At 45.9% G+C, this 22840-nt stretch overlaps 1 protein-coding gene across 1 annotated transcript in view; it reads left to right on the plus strand.

Annotated features, from left to right (window-relative positions):
• Positions 1-2314: 2314 nt before the first annotated feature.
• Positions 2315-22840, plus strand: part of ATL3 (atlastin GTPase 3) — a 42866-nt gene continuing 22340 nt past the window's right edge. The window contains exons 1-2 of the mRNA XM_060254859.1: positions 2315-2413; positions 16493-16710. Of these exons, the coding sequence (XP_060110842.1) occupies positions 16504-16710 (207 nt within the window). The 5' untranslated portion in view covers positions 2315-2413; positions 16493-16503. The remainder of the gene's footprint in view (positions 2414-16492; positions 16711-22840) is intronic.

Consider the following 22840-nt stretch of genomic DNA (forward strand, 5'->3'; position numbering starts at 1 on the left):
GGCTGGAATAATTTAAAACGCTGTAAAAGTGAAAACATAAAAGCCACCACCTACTGTTCGTTTTTTTTTAAAAAAGCCCTCCAGTATTTTCTTTGCTTGTTCCCAGTTAGCACCATAACAGAGCAGAAAGGACTTCAGAAAATAAAGAAGGGCCGTCTGGACCAGTAAGATGAATAGTGGGATGCCATGCAGAATAATGCCAATGTAAGTCCGTTGATTTGAATAGGCTAGGCCAGAGCAACTCTGCAAAAGGGCTGCTTTGCAAATAAAGGTATGCCACTTAGCACCAGGACCTATATAAGCACAGGCTGATAAGGATGAAAGGGGCAAGATAACACTGGCTCTGCCTCTGCTATCACTGTGAGGTTTTTAGACAGTTTTGTTGTTTAAAGGGGTGGGCTGTATAATTAAAGATGATAGTTAAGTCCTATTTCTTGACCTGGATAACCCAAGCTAGCCTGATTTGGTCAGATCTCGGAAGCTTAGCAGGTTCAGCCCTGGTTAGTATTTGGCCATAAGCAGGGCTTTTTTGGTAGAAAAAGCCCAGCAGGAACTGGTTTGCCTATTAGGCCAACACCCCCTGACATCACCATTGCCACACATATGGCTTTTTGCAGAGAAAGCCCAGCAGGAACTCATTTACATATTAGGCCACACCTCCTGACACCAAGCCAGCCGGAACTGCGTTCCTGCTTAAAAAAAAAGTCCTGGCCATGTCAGCTGTCACTTGATGGCACTTTCCTCCTCCTCCACCACCAGTGAGCCAGGTTGTTCTGTAGCAGAAGAGCAAGATTCGAGTTAGAGTTGCCAAGTCTATGTTGGAAAATACCTGGTGACTCTGGGGATGTAGCCAGGAGAGGGTGAGGTTTGGGGAGGGGAGGGGAGGGGCCTCAACAGGGTACAATGCCGTAGAGGCCATCTTTCAAAGCAGCCATTTTCTCTGTGGAGCTGATCTCTCCCAATTGTAAAAGTGGGCGATCTCCGGGCCTCACCTGGAGGCTGGCAACCCTACCCCACCTTAAAGATCCACAAGATTTCCAGGGTATAAGCTTTCCAGAGTCACTGTTCCCTTCGTTGGGAGGGAACTTGAATTCTCAAAGTTTATACCCTGGAGCAGGGGTCATTTTGTAGAAAAATGGGTGGCGGAGCTCATTAGCATATGCCATTCCCCCCCCCACCCAAAAGCAACCCAATGCAAGAAAGGAGAGCCCTGGGTGAGCGAGACCTGCTTGGGCTGGCTAGAGATCCAGCTAGCCCAAGCAGGCCTCGCTTGCCTGGGCCACCCCCCTCCCCCAGTCAAAAGGCCAGCAAGCCACCCACCACCCAAAATCACATAAGAAGTGGAGAAAGGGTAGAGTGGGCTTCTCCAGGGGTTAATGAGGGCTGCTGGGGGTGTGGCAAAATCCCTGGTGGCTGGCTGCCCACTCTCCTAATCCAGGGATTGTTATGCAGCTGCACCTACTATTCAACGGACAAGGTAGGTGGGAAGGAGGAGGGGGAACCCTCAGAAAGGTTCAGAAGCTGTGCTCCTGTGAGCTCCTGCTGAATCTGAGGCCTGCCCTGGAGGAAATCTTGTGGGTTTTAAGGTGCTACTGGATTTGAATCTTGCTAACTCAAGATGAAGTTGCCAGATTTTTTTTTGTTGGGGGAGGGGCGGCTGTTCCGCCTTTCGACCTTGTGACCAATGTTTACTCTAAGCTGCAGAGTCTTTGTGAGCTGCTAGTATCACATTTGTGAGCTACTACATCAAACAGTGTGTTCCGGGGTCATCCTTCCTGAGCTAAGACAAAAATCTGTGAGCTAGCTCATGCTAATTTAGAGGGAACACTGCGTGTGACACGTGCAAAATAAGCAGGGGAAGCTTTTGCTGGTTGCTTTTTGCCAACGTGCCAGGAAATGGGTTGCATAATCCACTTCTGCCTGCCATAGGCTTCTGCTAAAGCGCTGGAGCAGAGCTGCTGGAAATCGACAAAAATGGACTTCATTTCCCAGCATGCTATTTCAGCACGCCTCTATTAGGCCTGCGGGGAATATGCCCAGATCTGGTAGTATTTGGTGAGGTTTTTTTGCACGCTGTCACTATCTTTCTGGTCTTTTGGCTCTAAAACTACAGCTCCCAAGATGCATCTGACAAAAACGGCCGGCAGAAAAAGCTCCTTGACCTTTCCTTTCCATTCGGGAATTGTAGTTCTACAGACCTCCCTCCTCAAGTCTTTGCAACGAGGGGAAGGCAGAACGTAAACTCAAAATCCCAGCATGCTTTTCCTCTCCCCTTTCCCGCCTGCTCGCCCGGTTCCATGCCTGCAGGGGTTGCTCTGCGGGACCAGATGGGTTGGGGCGGGAGGTAGGAGGAGGCTCGATGTTATTCCTTCGGAGGTGGTAGCTGCGAAAGCCGTCAAGCTGGAGGCGGGCGGTAATGGGCCCTTTTGCTTTTTATGGGGAATGCAGGACTCCCTTGCAGGGGTGGGAGAGAGATCCCTGGAAGTGAATGCAAGGAGTCCCGTGCGTGGACGGGGGGAAATGTTGGGAGCCTTATACGTGGATCGGAATTGAGTTTGCGCCCCGCGAAAGTTGGGGTGCCGAGGTTGGAGTGCGAGAGCTTGGGATGCGGGCGGAGGGAGATCTGTGACTCTCCCATCTAAGGGAATGCGGGGAGCCCTCTAGGGTTGAAGCGGTGAGAATGCACGCAACCCCATGCAGAGACGGGTGTGCGTGTGAACTTGGGTCCCTTGTAGCCATGGGGCGCCTATGCGCAGAAAGATCAGGGCAGGCTTGTATAAGGATGGCGGGTACCTTTTAGAAGGGGTGGAGAGAAGGCGATATGGGGACACTTCATGGAAGATGGCTCAAAGATGGGGGTACCCAGGGACGGCGGGTGATTGATTCCATGTTGCCCCACAGATGCATGGGGAGAGTTTGGAATTAGGACGGGGCCTTCAGTGCGGTGCTTTTATCTCTCTTTTTAGAAGAGTTCTCTATACTATGGATGAGTTTTTCCCCCAGGGTCACAAGTGGAGCAGGGGGCCCTCTAGACTGGAGCGGAGAACTTGGACTCCGGGTGCCATCGGTGTTGCACTTGGTGCCTGAAGCTCCTCATACGTGGGTGGGGATCCGCAGAGAGCTCCCTTTGTAGAAGAAATTGCCAGTGGAGAAGAGTTCATAGCGCCTTCAGTACGGATTCAGAGTTTCATATAGGAACAAAGGGCAGGGCTGGCCAAAATCACTTAATGTAAGAACCTAATAGAATAAACATCAGATGTTTGAGAGCCACAAGACAAGAAGGAAGGAAAATAGATGGGGGGGGGAGAAGGGAGGGAGAGGTGGGAGGAAGCAACTTTAAATGTGTTCTCCAAGCTGCCAGCTGGCTTGGCTTGGAGAAGTGATTTAAGGAGAGAATGCCAAGCCAGCCAATGGGGGGGGGGGGGGCGGCTTGGCGGCTTTGAGAGCCACATGGTATGTGTGAAAGCCACATGTGGCTCCTGAGCCACAGTTCGTCCACCCCTGGTTTAGGGATTTCCCTTGGCGATTGTTTTTTTTTAAAACCTAAGAGTGCATAGCGTCTCGCACAGGGATGGAGAGGCCTTGGGGTTGTTTATGGATAGGAAGGGACAGGGCAGAGAAGACTTCTCTTGGGATTGTGTTCTTCTGGTGGGAGAGTATGTGAAGCCCCCTCTAGAGAAGAGGGAATATTGGCAGTTTCTTGAAATGGAGATTGGGGGGTGGTCCCTTATTGAAAGAGGTGAGAGCAGAAAACACGTTTAAGAATGACCACAGAATAGATGAAGACGTGTAATGGGACGTTTGGACAGGAGGCTGTTCTGCCATACCGCGCAAGGCAGATTCTTTAAGAGAGATTTCTCAGTGTTTTCTGGAGTTCCTCCTAGGTAACAGTACCCTGCTCAAACTTGTTGGCGATCCCAGTCGGCACAGCAATCTTAACTTTCTCCAGTTACCTGTCACATGCCTCAGATACGCTTCCAAGAAAGCCAATATCTTCTTGCAGCAAGGAGTTCTGGAACTCACTGCTGCAAGTAGTAAGCTGTGAATTTAAGTGGGAGAGACTGGACATTTCTGGAGGAGGAATTAATTGCTGAGAGGAATTGATACTGCAGCTGTGCAGTATGCTTGTGGGCACCAGATGCTGAGGCCTTCATGCCCTGCTTGTGAATGTCTAGGAGAATCTGGCTGACTGCTGCTGGAAACAGAATACAGGGGTAGCAACAAAAAAAACTGACCTGTGTGTTTGTGCCAGGCATCTGCCAGACCACAGGACTTGCTTGCTGGATTGAGGGTTGGGCCTCTGATTGGTGGGGCATAGGAAATTATTAGGGAAATCTAATTAGCAGAGAATCCTTCGTTTGAAACGAAAAGCAATGGCAGATCTTCATGCCTCCTAATGCAAACCAGGCCCAGGTTTTTGAGATGTGGAACTCAGGGAGTGGTTTGAATTTCTGACTCACTGCAGCCAGAGACTGGCAAAGCTTGCGGTATGTGAGTGCATTTTTTTCCTCTCTCTCTTTTTTGGCTTGGGCGTGTGTCGATCCTCCTTCTTCCTTTCACGGAAGTTTTTCTTGGGGAACCTTGTCCTCCACTTGCAGCTTTCCAGAAGAGCTTAAGACTGGTTAACCCAATGCGCAGAATCCTTTAGCTGGATTGTTTTCCTTTTGTTTTGGAGAGAAACAGGCGAATTGGCTGTGCCACCCGGAAATTTAGCAGGGCTTAAAAGCAAATTGTTGCTATTTGGCATCAGATGTTCATGCAAAGCAGAGTAAAAAAAAGTCTACTCCTTAAACCGGTTGTTTAATCTTGTCCGTCATTCTGCTGCCTCTGTACTCATTGGCTGGAAAACTGGAAGGGAGGGAGAAGATCTTCTCCCCAGCAATTGGGCAGGCCACGAAAAGGTTTGATAGGTGACTTGCCTGTGTATTCCTCCCATAGTCAAGGGAGTGGTTCTTTTTGTAAACACCTAATCTTCCATTTGCTGCTAGCATTTTGCCTAACCATGCTCTAGTGCAGATATCCTTGCCATTTATTTATTTCAAATATTTATACATCTGCACTTGTCTTGAGTTGTGCCGTGTGGTTGCTGTATGCTGGGATCCTTGACTCACCATCCCCCGGCAGCTTTATCTCACACTTCACTGCTGCTAGCATTTCTTGTTTTTTGCTGTGCCCTAGGAACACATGAAGCTGCCTTTTCCTGAATTGCACCTTCGGCCCATCACTATTGCCTGCTCAAACGAGCAGCAGCTCTCTAGGATCTTGAGCAGAGGTTTTTCACATTCACCTTGCACTTGGTCCTCTTGAACTGGAGATGCTGGAGACTGAACCTGAAACCTTCTGCACGCCAAGCAGAGACTCCATCACTGAGCCATAGTCCCTCTTCCTTTGCGTTTCTTTTCTGTCTTGCTCTTCCTGAGCAGGCAGTTACACCCGTAAGAAATGTTGCTCCAGGCAGGTACCTAAAAAGGCCTAGCGGCAAAGTTTGTTCTTCAGCGTTTCTGGTGGTGTGGCACAAACTGTGTTGACCTGGGTTGCCTGGGATGGCCCAATCTTGTCAGATTTTGGAAGCTAAGCGGGGTCAGCTGTGTCTAGGAATTGGGAGGGTGACCTCCAAGGAATACTAGGGGCATCACACAGAGGCAGGCAATGGCAAACCACCTCTGAATCATCTCTTGCTGAAGAAACAAGACTAGATCGCCACCTAGTGGTGTATAACACTAAAAGAGCTAGAATTTGTAGCTGCCAGACAATCTTAGGATTTCCTGGCTATACTACACACAATGCCATATGAGAATTATTATTACCAATTGTTTTTATTGTGTTTCCTGTGGCTGGACTCCAAAGCTCACTGAGCATGGTGATGTAAAGAGGAGAGCGTCTGAGTGCGTGTAGTTTTTCATTCCACTCATAGCAGGGAATTAGAAGGGCTCCTAGGCAGAAAGCATGACTTCCAAGCAGGCATAACCCCCAGCACCCCTGATTTGTGTGTGAACGTCCTTTCGTCAACAGCTTCACTCTGGTCTTGCAAGCAGAGGGCGGTAGCTTCCTTGTTTGAGTTAACTCAGGGGTGTCAAACGTGCAGCCTGTGTGCCTGATTAGGTCCCCAGAGGGTTCCTATCAGACCCATGAACAACTCACTGTTGTTTGCTTCCTTCTCCCTCTCCTGCTTCCTTCTGCATCACATCTTGCTTTGCCAGGCTTGCTCAATCGCACAGGAGCTACAGAGCAAAGCCTCTATTTTCTCCATTGGCTGACCAGCATATGAAGCAACTTATATACAAAAACTCGCAATGCCCAGCCATTTCGTGTTTTCCTCTGGGTCTTTAATTGTGTTTGTGTCCTTTATAAAGTTTCTATCTCTGCTACCTGGCATTACATTTTACGACACACACATGGCCTGGCCCGGCAAAGTCTCATTTATGTCAGTTCTGGCCTTCATAACAAATGAGCCTCCCCTGAGTCAACCCATCTCCTTTTAGGCCTTCCTCTTTTCCTGCTGCCTTCACATTTTCCTAGCATTATTGTCTTTTCCAGTCACTCTGGTCTTCTCTTAATGTGACCAAAGTACAGTAGCCTCAGGTGGGTCATTTTAACTTCTAGGGAGAGTTCAGGCTTGATTTGATCCAAAACCTACTTGTTTGTCTTTCTGGTGGTCCATGGTATCTGCTAATACTCTCCTCCAGTGACACATTTCAAATGAATCAACTTTGTTCATTGTTAGGTGTGGTTTATTTATTTACTTTATTTATAGTTCGCCTCTCTCCCTGAGATATAAGAGAGTTTGCAGAATATAAAGTGATGTGATCAGGCCCCATAAGACAAACCATGAACACTGCAGTAGATCTTGGATTACAGAGTTAGAAAGCAATGCAAACAGCAAATGGTCTAAGGCAGGGTTTCCCAAACTTCCCCCCCCCTTTGGCCCGGTTATTTTTACACTTCTCCTTCGTGGCCCACTAAAATTTGGGGATGGAGCCGGGAGACAGGAAATGATGTACAAACAAGCCTAAATATTTTGCAATATTTTTTGTATAGGAAAGGTTGGAGAATAGTGGGATTTTGCAATGCAATTGTAAAAATAAAACATTAAGAAAAAGCACAAGGACCACACAGCAGAAAACTAAAAATATAAAATCCTCTCAGCCTGGGAAAACATGAAATGGCAGGGCATTTAAAGCTTCTCCCCCACCCCCAGGTCTACTCAGACTAGCAATGGCAAGGAGGGAAGGAAGGAAGACAGGGGAAAAGACTGACTGACAGAAAGAAAGAAAGAGAGAGAGAGGGGAAGGAAGAAAGATAGAAAAAGACTGACTGACAAAGAGAGAGAGAGAAGGAAGAAAGACAGGGGAAAAGAAAGAAAGGGGAGGGAGAGTTGGAAACAAATATAGAAAAAAAGAAAGGAAATAGGAAGGAAGGAAAAGGATGAAAGGAAGGAAAGATTGAAAGAAAGGACACTTGCTGGGAAATCTGGCCCTGGAGCCCTCAACGCCGGTCCACGGGACCTCCAGTCCCCTTGCCGCCCCTCCCGCCGCCTTCCTCCACATCGTGCCTCCTTCCCCTCCCCCCCCCGGTCGTGCGCCTCCACGCCGCCTTCTCCTTCCCTTCCCCACCTCTGGCAGACGACCCGATCACTCGGAAATCGGTGTGGAGCTCATTCCACGCCGGGGCAAGCTGGCGGCAGCTCAAACAGACTGCGGCCAAAAAGGGTGCTTGGCTCCTCCCTCCCCAGCACTTCCTGGATGGGAAGGAAGTGCCAGGGAGGGAGGAGCCAAGCACCCTTTTTGGCCACGGTCTGTTTGAGCTGCCGCCGGCTTGGCCTGGTGTGGAATGAGCTCGTGCCAATTTCCGAGCGATTGGACGATGGCGGGGGAGAAGGGCTTTGTGCAGCATGAAAGTGACCTGCCTGAGGTGGGGAAGGGAGGGAGAAGGAGGGGCGGAGGCACGCGACCTGTGGGGAGGGAGGCGCGATGCGAGGGGAAGGCAGGGGGAGGGGCGGCCAGGGGACTGGAGGCCCCGTGGACCAGCGTTGAGGGTTCTGCAGCCCGGTGCCGGGTTGCAACCCTGGCTTTGGAAAACACTGGTCTAAGGCAAGCTATATTTTAGACCGGGGGTGTTGAACTCATTTGTTATGAGGGCCAGATCTGACATAAATGAGACCTTGTCGGGCTGGGCCATGTGTGTCATAAAATGTTATGCCATATAGCAGAGATATAAACTTTAAAGGACACAGACAAACACAAAGATTTTTAAAAAGCTTTAAATAAAACATGCTTAAAACTTTAGCACTCATTGGTCTAAAAGGTGTTTTCTTTGTATCTCTCCTGTGAGATCCAGGGAACTTGGCAAAGGAAGCTGTGGCTCTTTCCTTTTTTCCAGGGGACCAGGACCGGGAGGAGCCAATAGAAGGAAGAGAGGCTTACCTCAGTAACTCTGCCGTGTGATTGAGAGAAACTAGCAAAGAAAGCTCTCTCTCCTTCCTCCCCAAGGGAGGAGCTTCAGTCAATGGAGAAAACAGAGACTTTGCTCTGTAGCTCCTGTGCGATTGAACAAGCCTTGCAAAGCAAGCTGTGATGCAGAAGGACACAAGAGAGAAGGAGAAGGAAGCAGATGACAGCCAGTTGCTTGGGGACTTGATAGAAGCCCTCTGGGGGCCTGATTCAACTCCTGGGCCACATGTTTGACACCTCTGTTGCATAAAGTGGAGTTCCAAAGGTAGAAGACATTGTTATAAAAAGCAAGATATCACCTACAATTCTTTTCCCTGTCAAGTCCTAGCTGACTTATGGCAACCCTGTTGGGTTTTCAAGGCAAGAGATGTTCAGAGGTGTTTGGCCATTGTCTGCTTCTGCATAGCAAATCTGGCGATCCTTGGTGGTCTCCCATCCGAATACTGACTCTGCTTAGCTTCTGAGATCCGATGAGATTGGACTATCCAGGCTTGGGCTGTCCAGGTCAGAGCACCACTTGGAATGCAAGGCTACAAACCTGCTCCATTATAAAGGTTCCCTCTAATGTGGTTCCAATCCCTTTATAAAAAAAAATACCATCCTAGCGTTTCATTCTGCATAATGATAGAGTGGGAGGCTTCCTGATTTTCTTGGGTAGGCTGTTCACAAGGGCTGGGGGGGGGGGGGAACTACAGGAATGCACATGACTAGTCAGCTGCCAGTTTTTCTGATTCACAAATTAGCACCTTCAGGACATTGCTTGGGTGGGCAAAGCTGTCACTGTGCAACGTGGCATGGTGAAGCGTAACTTTGTAGGTTCGAGTCCTGTGGGATGGTTTTCATTCCGAACTCAGGTGTGTTTTGCTTTCCTCTCTGGTCGCTAGAGTATTGAGTTACCCAGGCAGGAGAAACAGAGGTTGTGAGCTGATATTACTTCATTTGGCTGGTCGAGACAAAGAGATAAAGAGAGGAACGGAGTGTCTTGCTGAAGAACAAGCAGGCTGGAAATGACTGGTGCAGGGGAGGATGACAGCCTGGTGGGAGAACTGGGTTTTAATCCCTACTCAGCCACGGAATACCTTTAGTTCTGTATCTACAATAGACTCCTGCAAAAATATATATGTGCACAGAGTGTTGTATAAATCAAGATGGGTAGCCATAGGGCTTTTTTTATAGCAGGAACACACAGGAACACCTAATATGCAAATGAGTTCCTGCTGCGCATGCATATATCTGTATCTATCCCTGTGTTAGTCTATCTGTAGCAGGAGAAAAGCATAGGAGTCCAGTAGCACCTTAAAGACTAGGAAAATTTGTGGCAGGGTATGAGCTTTCGTGAGTCACTGCTGACTTCTTCAGATACACCCTAGAATATGAGTCTATCTGTCCTTATATCTTTGAAAGTGGAGTGATTTCAGGTGCCAAATGACAATACCAACATATTATTAATGACCTGCAACCTATGCTGAATCATGATGCTTCCCTCGCATAGACACTGCAGGGTGTGTATGTGTGTGACCTTTTCCTGCTTACAGATGGCCTACTAACTTGAAACAACTTCTCACCTGCAGTGATAAGCTGCTTAACAGTAACATGGACTCTGGTTCCAAGAGCAATGCCAGTGAGAAATCATTCTATTATATTAGTTGCAGAGACAGTCATTTTTGTGGTAGCTGTCATTTTCAAAATGGTGGATCTTTTTTCATATTCTTGTAGGGTGCACATAATGATGTCAAATTATATTTTTGCTGTCAATAGAACCAAATTTACTATTCCTATATATATATATTTTGCGGGGGGGGGGGTGATGAACATTGACAGCATCTTCAAAATATGCAGATTTTTTTTGTGGAGGTCTGTTGTGGTTTGTGGATCCAGGACTAATTGAGAGGCTGTGGACCAGTAATTTTCTCTCAGCCTAACCCACATACTGTTGCTGTGAGGATAACATGGAAGAGGAGAGAACTACAGACGCCTCCTCTAGCCTCCTTGGAGGAAAGGCAGAAGAAAAATATGGATGACGGAAGTCTTTGGTGTGCGAGTGTGGCTGAGTGCATGGCTGAATGTGGCTATATGGATTGGGAAGAAAGGCTGTGCAGCCTGACCTGAATTTTCACCCTTTAGCAAGGTCACAAATCAGAACGACTGTGAACATGTCCAACATGTCCCTCAGTGAGGGAGATCTGGAAGCTGTCTCAATGGGAAATTGTGCATCCCTGTATCTTATAAGGGTGCCATGTTTTGTGGCAACATCTTCTCAGCCTACATCCAGTTAAGCTGATAGTAAATTTAGCAAAGATCTGTGGTTTTCTTACTTTTTGATTTTAGCGAAATTTCTGTGCATGTTTTAAGTATAGATCCATCAGTGACAAAAACCAAAGGATTTTGCATTTGCCTGCTTGTGAAGCTATATTTATTTAAAGTATTTATTAGGTGCTTCTCTACTTTATAGGAACTCCAGGCAGCTGACAACATAAATAATAACACACAATAAAATACACTGAAATCGCTAGTTAAAATAAAAAATGCCATCATGAATAAAACTGTTTTCAGCCATAGTAAAAAAAACAGCAGATCCAATTGTAAACAATCAGTTTCTGCCTGCATTAGAATTCACTTGCATATTTTGTATTTTGGATATGGTTATATTTAAGGTGTTTTTTTTTTTTTTTTGCTGGTTGATAAAAGGGTGACTCGGTTGACAAATCGTGTTTTGATCACAGCCTTTGACAAGGACCAAAAAAAAAGGACTCTGAACAAAGAGTAATTTTTTTAAAAAAAAGATGGAAAATAAAAATGCCAGCCCCTCCCATCCTTTCCAGACTAAATAGACTTGCTGCTTCCTCTTAGCTACCCCTGCTGGGTTGCTGTTGCTTTTAACACCTTCATAATAGGCATGATTCCATTAAACCTTCCCCTGTTATTGCCCAGCCGCGCTGAGGAATTGTCACCTTTGCTAATGTCATAGAACCTATAGTATTTTGATGGTGGTGGGGAAGGTGGATGGAGAAAAGTTGAGAGTTTTGAAAAACAACACACAAATTCCAAAAAATCATGTTAAATTGATCAGGGGAGCACAAAGGATTCTGGGCAATTGTCTCTTCTTGGAACATGGCCTAGAGAGCCCTGAAGTTGCTGTTGCCATGGAGACAGGGTTGTGATTTCTTGGATATGGTTTCTCTTCCAAATGGGGGATGCTCTTTTTTTTGAGTCTCTCGCTTTTTTTCGTCTCTCATGAAAACCCATGAGAACCCAGAGGAAGAAGTTGGGGTTGCCATGGAAGCCCCTACGCTCAGTTTGTGGGTCCAGCATGCCTCATGCGCCCTCCTACCGGATGGACCACAAAATCTTGGAAAGTCTGCCCTACCAAGCAGTTTCCATTCCAACCTGGGCACTGTGGAGAAGTGGGTGGTCTCTAAGATACCAAGAGGCACTGAAGGTAAGATTTCCTTCCTTTTGCTGAGTCAGACCATTGATCTGTCAAAATCAGGACCTTCTCTTCTGACAGGCAGTGGTTCTCAGGCAGAAGTATTTACCATTCCCTAGATAAAGGAGATTGTGAGCCACTCTGAGACCCTAAGATTCAGAGTGGAGGGTGGAATATAAATCCAATGTAGTCATCGTCGCCTTCTTCCTCTTCCTCCTCTTAATTAGAAGTGCCAGAGATTGAACCTGGAACTTTCTGCATGCAAACAGATGTGTTACTAGCTGACCACAGTCCCACCTGTTCATAGGGATGTGAACAAAATAGAATATCAGTAGATCGCAGTCAAAAGACTGATTGACCAGAGAGGAAAACGAAAAAAAAAAAATGCTGTGCGTTCTGTACTGTCCTGGTTATTTCCTTGCTTTTTTGGTATGGTAAGTTTAAACAAAAACAGACAGTATTAGGAGTTTGTTTCCCCTTGAGATGCTGCTTTGAAAAATTCAGTGAAAGAAAGTCTCTCTGCACATGGGCAGAGGCAATGTATCGTGTGCCTCTGTGTGGGGTTCCATTTTCAAAACTGATTCTGTTGGTACAGAAAAGGCTCTCTGCTTAGATCATCTCTCTAGGTTTTTAGGAGTTGGTTTTCCAGCCAGAGAAGTGTTAGCGAAAAAGAAACAAAAACCTCAGTTCAGCAGTCTTGTAATGCCTGGAATAATAACAGGGCTTCTACCTGGTGCATAAAAGTTAACAAAAAGGGTGTTGGATGAATCACTGGAGGGGAGTGCATTCTGTAAGCAAGAGCCCACCACAGAGAAGGCCCTGCCTTAACTGAAGGTGAAGGCACGCACAGCAGTGTATCTGATCCTGGCCTTAATAAGCAGATGATATAGGAATAGGTAGACCTTCAGATGCCCCCCTCCTAGGCCATTTGAGTCCATAAAGAGTAAGATTTAATGCTTTGAATCAAGCCCTGTAGGTTATTGGCAGCCCACAGAGATCTTTCCAGACTGGCAGAATACCTGCCCCAGTTGGCCATTTTGCTGTCACAGTCTTTTAGAGTTCATTACAGTGATCTAATATGCAATAATTTACTAATTATATTAATCTGGTGATTAATTTTAAGCAGCCGCAGGGGTTCAAAATGCAGGGAACATCGCCTAATGTAATTATAATAACTCTAATTAACAACGAAGGTTTCCAGGTCAAGTGTGGCCCATCCTAGATTTTTGTCAGTAGTGATGGCAAAAAATAGAAATACAAAGTACAAAAAAATCCAAAGGTAGAGGGGAAATGACTCAGATCCTGGCAGCAACTCTCTTGTACTGCTCTGCCAGTGAACTCTCCTTCCTAGAAGAGAGAAAAGGTTGGATTTATACCCCGCCCTGCACTCCCCAAGGGAGTCTCAGAGCAGCTTACAATCTCCTTTCCCTTCCCCTGTGAGGTAGGTTGAGCTGAGAGAGCTCTGACAGGAACTGCTTTTGAGAGGAACAGTTCTGTGAGAACTTGTGTCTGACTCACGATCACATCGGCAGGTGCCTGTTGAGGAGTGGGGAATCACCCAGTTCTCCCAGATAAGGGTCTGTGCACTTAACCACTACAGCCAAACTGGCTGTCTTAAACGATGTGAAACTGGTGAAGCTTGAAGGAGATTGGGAAGGACATGATCTTGGCTGACAGCTTTCTGGGACAGCAATTACCAACCTTTTTGCTATGGTGACCCGCCAGTACAAATTTATTTGGTATGGTGACCCATCCAGGGCCAGCCCAAGTTGTTTTGGTACCTAGACAAACTATGACCTTGGCACTCATCTAGTTGAAAGAAGAAAGAAAAACAAAGAAGGGAAAGAAACTTAATCCAAAAACTGGAGTAAGAAACCTAAAAGGTTAATATGCAATTAAAGGGCCAAACATAAAAAACAAAGTGTAAAAAAATCATAAATCAACATGTATTTATTGTAGAAAGCTAAAACCATTTAAGGGCCCATCATAAGCCTCTCTCCTATGTAAAATCATAAAACCTCAATGGGATCCCACTCAACTTGACCTGATGTGTTTCGACCTAGACTGGTCTTCAGAGGTCAGAAAAGTAAGTACACATATTGGCTCATAATACAGAACAGAATAAAACAATAGAACAATCCTGGACCACAAGGAAATTTCTGTAATATAAAAGAGAAAAATTATAAATACAGCTTTTCTTACGGAGGTTACATTCCAGGCTTTGACCACCCTCTGCTTTTCTGTTACTCCCTCCGATCCCCACTGAGATGCTGAGAAACTCACTTAAGTGATCCTTGGGAGGCATTTTGCTTGATCCACATGTACATGCGGTGAAGAAGAAAATACCAACAAATGTGCAACATGGAAGATGCTGGTCAGATTGTGGTTTCTGAAATACAAAAGGGAGAAATGGAAAGACCAGTGGTGGCCGTTGCGGGGGAGGCACGGCAACCCACTTGCAAAGGTTTTGCAGTGTGCTTTTGGATCTCGAAAGAGCCCCGCGGTGCAGAGTGGTAAAGCTGCAGTACTGCAGTTGGAGCCCTCTGCTCACGACCTGAGTTTAATCCCAGCGGAAGCTGGTTCAGGTTGCCGGCTCCAGATTGACTCAGCCTTCCATCCTTCCGAGGTCGGTAAAATGAGTACCCAGCTTGCTGGGGGGAAAGTATAAATGACTGGGGAAAGCAATGGCAAACCACCCCGTGAAAATGTAAAAGCAACGTCACCCCAGAGTTGAAAATGACTGGTGCTTGCACAGGGGACTACCTTTACCCTTTTTTTGGGTCCTGACCCACAGGTTGGGAAACACTGTGCTAGGACAGCTTCCTGAAAGTGTCTTGCAACAGAAGCATCCTTCATCCCATAAGAGAGTGTTTTAAGATAGATCCAGGTGGGCAGCTGTGTTGATCTGAAGCAATAGAACAAAGTGGGAGTCCAGTACATCCTTTAAGACCAACGAAGTTTTATTTAGAATGTAAGCTTTTGTATGCATACTTGCTTCTTCAGACGATGGAATGGGGCACAGTGAGCAGAGCTACTTATAGCTGGTGAGTAGTGGTAAGCATGCAAAGTGATCCAAACTTAGAATCCAATGGCAAAACAGTGTAATTAACAAATTGGAAGAACATTTGGTCTAGATAGTATCTGCATGGGAAACCAATAAAAGGTAATAAAAACTGCCTGTTAATTGTTAATTTGGATAAATATATAGAGTAGAGGTCCATCAGTGGCTATTAGCCACAGTATATTTTTGGAACGCTCTATCTGGGGCAGTGATGCTCTGTATTCTTGATGCTTGGGGGGGGGGCATAGTGGGAGGGCTTCTAGTGTCCTGGCCCCACTGATGGACCTCCTGACGGCACCTGGTTTTTTTGGCGACTGTGTGACACAGCGTTGGACTGGATGGGAGATTGGCCTGATCCAATATGGCTTCTCTTATGTTCTCTTATATTCTCTTATGTTCTTATGCTCTTACTACAAGTCTGGGATAAACAAAGGGCATGTTTTTCCTAGAGATGTAACATACATTATAAACAAAGTAGGATTCCAGTAGCACCTTTAAGACCAACGAAGTTTTATTCAGAATTTAAGCTTCCATATGGGTGGAGTGAAAGAGTTCCACTGTTTGCTTCTTGGGAAGGGCAAGGTTGAATGGGAATAGCAGAAGGCCGAAGGGAGGAATACATAGCTGCTGTGATGTAGGGGTTAGAGGGCTGGGCTAAGACTGGGAAGATGTAGTGAAACACGACAGCTAGGGTGATTCTTGATTGTCAAATGTGTGTCTGTTGGCTATGTGGTATGCATATAGTACCTGGAGATGCAAAATCTTATCTCCCCCCCCCCCCGGCGAAAACCCCAGATATTTTGGGGGGACCTTCAAATTTATGCAATAATTTCTTAACTTGATCCAGGGGGCCACTCTAAGCAGGTCTGTTTGGAAGTCTGTTACTGATTGAGGCATAACTCCCAGAAAATCGTCTTTAGGATGCCACCCCTAATTTTCCTGTTTTAGCAGAATAAAATGCATAACTGATAACTTAGCAGAGGAATCCTCAATGTTGTGTCCATAAGTGTCATAATGCCCACCCGTGTTTTACAGAAAAGGGGGCTATGTGGGTCTTTTTCCCAGCAAGGTTTCTGATTCGCCATTGGAGACTTGATTGGCCGTGCAGTTTTTTTAAAAGGGCAACAGCTACGCGCACAGCACACAAATCTTTGTTGTGCGACTGAAGATAAGCCACAGCAGCCATTTTGCGACTGGCTTTGCCTCCTGTGGCAGCCATTTTGTGGCCCTGTCCATCCATCATTGTCAGAATTCCAAGGGTGCTCCCAGACTCATAAAGGTTGGGGACCCCCGACTTGCCATATAAAATTGCAGGAAATTTTGAACCTGTATGAAAAAAAGCCCTCTCCCTCCTGGGGGCAGGGACACTTGAAATGTACGCAGCATTATTTGGTGAGACACCCTGTCACACCTTGCAAAGTTTGGATGCGAGCTGTAGCAACCTCCTCTGTTTCGTCTCCTGGACACTTCACTGTGAGACAGGTCAGCGTCGTTGGCCTAGCTGTTGACATGTGCTCACTCCTCCTTCCCCTTTCTGTCATTTTGTTTGTGTAGGAGGAGATGCCATGGGGCGAGGAAGGCCAGGCCCAGTGCAGATTGTGCTGGTGCACAAGGAGGAACACTCCTTTGAACTGGATGAGAAGGCACTGAGTCAAGTCCTGCTGCAGGATCCCATCCGTGACCTGGACGTGGTGGTGGTGTCGGTGGCGGGGGCCTTTCGCAAGGGCAAGTCCTTCCTCTTGGATTTCCTGCTGCGCTACATGTACACGCAGGTGAGGCTTTCGCCACCTAGCCCTTGGCCGAGTTTGAGTGGACCATTGTCACAACTCAGGGGGGTGTTACCAATTGCTGTCACCACTCTGGGTGAAGGGTCCCCCTTGAGAAGGCCCAGAGTTCCCTCCCAAGCCCTTCAGGCCTCCTTTAGCTTAGGCCAAATAATAGGCGTGAGGACCAGGCAAAGTGAACAACAGAAAAGATCAGTTCACTGCAATATAAACAAACAAGGTGCATTAACCAGTAAAAGGGGTGAAGGGAAAATAAACAAATGCCCTAAGGCATCTGGACTTACTGTCCCTAGACTGTCTCAGTCAGAACTGGGCCTACTCACCCTTCCTCTAAGGTCAAAGATCTCTTCCCTGCAGCAGCTCTTCCTCAGCTCTGTCTCTTAGGAAAAGAACCAAAGCTTCTCCCTCCCTCCACAGTCCTTTTATTCAAGCCCTCCTCTTTTTCTGATTTGCCCAAAATGGCACCAAAACCTTATAGGGCTTACAAGAGTTGTAGGCCCTTCCCATTACTACCACTCAGCCTTTCCTGGGCCTACAGGCCTCTAAGGCACAGCCCAGATCATGACAACCATGATTTGGAATAGAAACATAGAGCTGGAAGGGGATCCCAAGGATCATCTAGTCCAGAGGTGTCAAACATATGGCCCGTGGGCTGGAACCAACCCAGTCAGAGCTCTTATTTGGCCCACAAACAACTGATTACTTTTATTGCCAGAGGCTGCGCAGGTATAATTTATTTAAAAATACAAAGTGCTGTTGACTGTCAATAAATATGTTGGATGGTAGTGGAAAGTGCTGTCAGGTTGCAACCAGCTTATGGTGACCCCCTAGGGTTTTCAAGGCAAGAGATACCTTTCTAGAGAGCCAATTTGGTGTAGTGGTTAAGTGTGCAGACTCTTATCAGGTTTGATTCCCCTCTCCTCCACTTGAAGCTACTGGAATGGCCTTGGGTCAGCCATAGCTCTCGTGGAGCTGTCCTTGAAAGGGCAACCTCTGTAAGAGCTCTCTCAGCCCCACCTACATCAGGGTATCTGTTGTGGGGGGAGGAAGGTAAAGAAGATTGTAAGCCGCTCTGAGATTCAGAGTGAAGGACGGGATATAAATCCAATATCTTCTATCGTCTCCTTTCTCTACATAGAGACCCTGGACTTCCTTGGTGGTCTCCCATCCAAGAACTAACCAGGGCCAGTTGTGCTTAGCTTCCATGATCTGATGAGATTGGGCTTGCCTGGGCCGCCCTGGTCAGGGTAGTATTGATTATTTGATATACTACTGATATCATTGACCAGAATTCAGTTTAAGATATGTCTGAGCCGAAACAGCAGGTTTTCTTGGAAGGGAATTATATTGGGATAGAATAGGACACAGCTGAGCAAAGAATTCGAAGCTGTATACAAGCTGGGATTGATTCCCAGCTAATCTAATATGAAAAAGTCAGTTTCTTTCAAAGCTAAAAGCCCCGTTTGAGTTCTGTCACTGTAGGCTGAAGATGAGTTTGGTTTTCGCCTAATGGGAAAAAATTGAATGTGTTCTTTGCAGAGTGTTACTTTGTCTGGGAAGAAATGTAAGGAATGAACAACCTTGGTACTGTTCTTAAAATATTAAAAAATGGATGAGAGGCAGCTACAGAATACAGGAGGAGCTGGTTTAAGCAGAGTGGCTGTCAGTGAATGGTGATCTGAGAGGCTGCTGGTTCAAGCCCTCTGTACTACTGCCATCAGGGAGCTCACCAGTGGGGCCAGAACTTCAGAAGTCCTCCTACTTTTGCCCCCCAAGCAGAAATAATACAGAGCATCGTTGCCCCAGACATAGTGTTCCACTGCTGAACTTCTGTATCATAAGTTTATCCAATCCCCTTTTAAAGCTGTCTATACTTGTAGCTGCTGCTGCTTCTTGTGGCAGTGAATTCCACATGTTAATTACTCTTTGGTTGAAGAAGTACTTCCTTTTAAAATATTTTTAAACCAAATTGTGTGGGCCCATTCTCTTACAGTAACTCCTCCCATTAGCAGAACACATCTGTAGGCTCCTTCCATAGGCAGTAATGTTCCTCTAAGCTGTGGAGTTTTGTGAGCAAAAATTCTACTTTGTGAGCTACTGGCATTAAAGTTGTGAGCTACTGCATAAATTAGTTTGCTCTGGGGCCATTTTTCCTGAGCTAAGACAAAAACATGTGAGCCAGAGGCTAAAAAACTGTGAGGTAGCTCACACTAACTCACCTTAGAGGAAACACTGGTTGTAACATTACTGTCCTGTCACAGTGGGAAAAATCCTTCCTATTAAAGCTATATGGAATAAAGCTATATATATCAAATCAATACATGAGAGAAGGAGTTCTCAAATCTGTTTATAATCTCTCAAAAGGGACAAACCCTGCCATCTCCGCAGTTCCCCCTTCCTCAGAGTTTGGTTATGAGCCATGTTCCCTCTAAGTTGCAGAGTCTTGTGAGCAAAAATTCTACTTTGTGAGCTACTGGCATTAAAGTTGTGAGCTACAGGCATTAAAGGTGTGAGCTACAGGCATTAAAGGTGTGAGCTACTGGCATTAAAGTTGTGAGCTACAGGCATTAAAGGTGTGAGCTACTGGCATTAAAGTTGTGAGCTACTGCATAAAAGATTGTGCTCTGAGGTCATCCTTCCTGAGCTAAGACAAAAATGTGTGAGCTGGAGGCTAAAAATCTGTGAGCTAACTCATGCTAACTCAGCTTAGAGGGAACACTGGTTATGAGTTCTGTCCTGGCAGGAAGGTCTCTCCATTGATTTCCTTTGCTTTGCTGTTAAATCCCACACCAGCTGCTGGTAATTGTTTCTAAATTTATCCATCCAGAAATGCACATAGTCTGGTTCAGTGGGTTATAAGGCAAAGCCTAATGAATCATCTGCCTACTCTCAGATGAATTCTTTTCCCCCAAAATATTCTAACCAGAGGGTGTTCCCTCCAAATATGGAAGAAACCTGCTTTGGTTTGGGAGCCTGTCCAGCTCCTTGTCAACATGTTTGGAAGAGTCTTTACACTTCAGTTTTGAAGTTCCATCCATTTTAAAAGCTTCTTGTGAGAAACAGATGTCTTCATAGATGCAGGAGGAGTACTTGGTATTACAAGAGTTTAGAGGAGCAGTTGAGGTCCTGACTGACTTGTGAGAGTGCTTCTGCTGGAGATGGAAATGTGTCTGACTTCTTTCAGTGCTAAAGGAGCCTCTTACGATTCCATTGGAACGGTTCAGTTCGTGTGCTGTGATTTTTTTGCATAGATCAGTGAACTAAGTGAATCTTTAAGAGCCAGTTTGGTGTAGTGGTTAAGTGTGCGGACTCTTATCTGGGAGAACCGAGTTTGATTCCAAACTCCTCCACTTGCACCTGCTGCAATGGCCTTGGGTCAGCCATTGCTCTCACAGAGGTTGTCTCTGGTTCAGGAGGACTCATCTCAAGGAGATGAAGGGTTAGCTATTATTTTTTTACTGGGTAATGGATCAGAGTTGTCCACTGAGAGGGTGACAAACAGTATGGACTGTCTGCCAAAGTCTCGAGGCAGCAGGAGGAAGGTTGTGGGCCTAACTTGCCTGGGAAATTATAGATGTTTGTATACAAATACTAGAAGTGTTCGAAGTAAAATTGGGGAGTTGGAATGTTTAGTGTTGGGGGGAAACATAGACATTGTGGGAATTTCAGAAACTTGGTGGAATGAGGAGAATCAGTGAGACACGGTGATTCCTGAATCTAAGTTATATCGGAAGGATAGGGAGGGAAGGGTTGGAGGTGGGGTGGCTCTGTATGTCAGAGAGGGTATACAGTCCAGTAAGACTGAGGTCAGAGAATTAGATTCCCTTCTAGAAATGCTTTGGGTCAAAATAGGGGGCCCAAAAGGAAATTTAACTGCGGGAGTTTATCGCCCACCAAATCAGAAGATAGAGGACACTTATACTATGATGGAAGGATTAAAGATAGTGGCTAAACGTAAAAACTGTGTCATAATAGGTGATTTTAACTACCCGCAGGTCGATTGGGTCAATATGTGTTCAGATTGAGAGAAAGAGATTGAGTTTCTAGATGCTCTCAATGACTGTGCTATGGAGCAGATGGTCACAAAACCTACCAGGGGTGAGGCGATCCTGGATTTGGTAATGCCCAAGACCTGGTGAGAGATGTAAAAGCGATTGCACCGCTTGGGAGCAGTGACCATAACGTTATTGATTTCACCATTTGTTTAAATAGGGAGTTGCCCCAAAAGACCAGCACAACCACGTTTAACTTTAAAAGGGGTAAATTCTCTGAGATGAGGAGGCATGTGAAGAGGAAACTGAAAGGAAGGGTAAATACAGTCAAAACCCTTGGAGAAGCTTGGAGGCTATTTAAAACTACAATCCTAGAAGCTCAAATAAAATATATACCACAAGTTAGGAAAGGCACAAACAGATATAAGAAAAGGCCTGCATGGTTAACAAACAAAGTTATGGAAGTTGTAAAAGGTAAGAAAGATTCCTTTAAGCAGTGGAAAGCTAGTCCAAGTGAAAATAAAAGGAAACACAGGCTGTGGCAAATCAAATGCAAGACAGGCAGGCAAAAAGGGACAATGAGGAGCATATTGCAAAAAACATAAAGACCAAGAATAAAAATTTCTTCAAATATATTAGAAGCAGGAAACCAGCCATGGAGGCAGTGGGGCCCTTGGATGACCAAGGGGTAAAAGGATTACTGAAGGAGGATAGGGAAATGGCTGAGAAGCTGCATACATTTTTTGCCTCCGTCCTCACTGTTGAAAATGAGAAGTGTTTGCCCACTCCAGAACCGCTAATTTTGGAAGGGGTGTTGAAAGACCTGAGTCAGATTGAGGTGACAAGAGAGGAGGTCCTACAACTGATCGACGAATTAAAAACTTATAAGTCACCAGGTCCGGATGGCATACATCCAAGAGTTCTGAAAGAACTCAAAGGTGAACTTGTGGCTCTCCTGACAAAAATATGTAATCTTTCATTGAAATCTGCCTCCGTTCCTGAGGACTGGAAGGTAGCAAATGTCACCCCCATCTTTAAAAAGGGTTCCAGAGGAGACCCGGGAAATTACAGGCCAGTCAGTCTGACTTCAATACCGGGAAAGTTCGTAGAAAGCATTATTAAGGACAGAATGAGTAGGCACATTGATGAGCACAAGTTATTGAGGAAGACTCAGCATGGGTTCTGTAAGGGAAGATCTTGCCTCACTAACCTGTTAGAGTTCTTAGAGGGGTTGAACAAACATGTGGACAAAGGGGACCCAATAGATATTGTTTACCTTGTCTTCCAGAAAGCTTTTGATAAAAGTTCCTCATCAAAGGCTCCTTAGTAAGCTCGAGAGTCATGGAGTAAAAGGACAGGCCCTCCTGTGGAACAAAAACTGGCTAATTAATAGGAAGCAGAGAGTGAGTATAAATGGGCAAACTTCGCAGTGGAGGACGGTAAGCAGTGGGGTGCTGCAGGGCTCAGTACTGGGTCCCATGCTCTTTATCCTGTTCATTAATGATCTGGAGTTGGGAATAAGCAGTGAAGTGGCCAAGTTTGCAGATGACACTAAATTGTTCAGGATGGTAAGAACCAGAGAGGATTGTGAGGTGCTCCAAAGGGATCTGTTGAGGCTGGGTGAGTGGGCATCAACGTGGCAGATGAGGTTCATTGTGGCCAAGTGCAAAGTAATGCACATTGGGGGACAAGAATCCCAGCTACAAATACAAGTTGATGGGGTGTGAACTGGCAGAGACTGACCAAGAGAGAGATCTTGGGGTCGTGGTAGATAACTCACTGAAAATGTCAAGACAGTGTGCGATTGTAACAAAAAAGGCCAACGCCATGCTGGGAATTATTAGGAAGGGAATTGAAAACAAATCAGCCAGTATCATAATGCCCCTGTATAAATTGATGGTGCGGTCTCATTTGTAATATTGTGTACAATTCTGGTCACCTCACCTCAAAAAGGATATTATAGCATTGGAAAAAGTCCAGAAAAGGGCGACTAGAATGATTAAATGTTTGGGACACTTTCCCTATGAAGAAAGGTTAAGATGCTTGGGGCTTTTTAGCTTGGACAAACATAGACTGCGGGGTGACATGATAGAGGTTTACAAGATTATGCATGGAATGGAGAAAGA

This window comes from Heteronotia binoei, chromosome 1 (genome assembly GCF_032191835.1).
Source record: "Heteronotia binoei isolate CCM8104 ecotype False Entrance Well chromosome 1, APGP_CSIRO_Hbin_v1, whole genome shotgun sequence".
Taxonomy (NCBI): domain Eukaryota; kingdom Metazoa; phylum Chordata; class Lepidosauria; order Squamata; family Gekkonidae; genus Heteronotia; species Heteronotia binoei.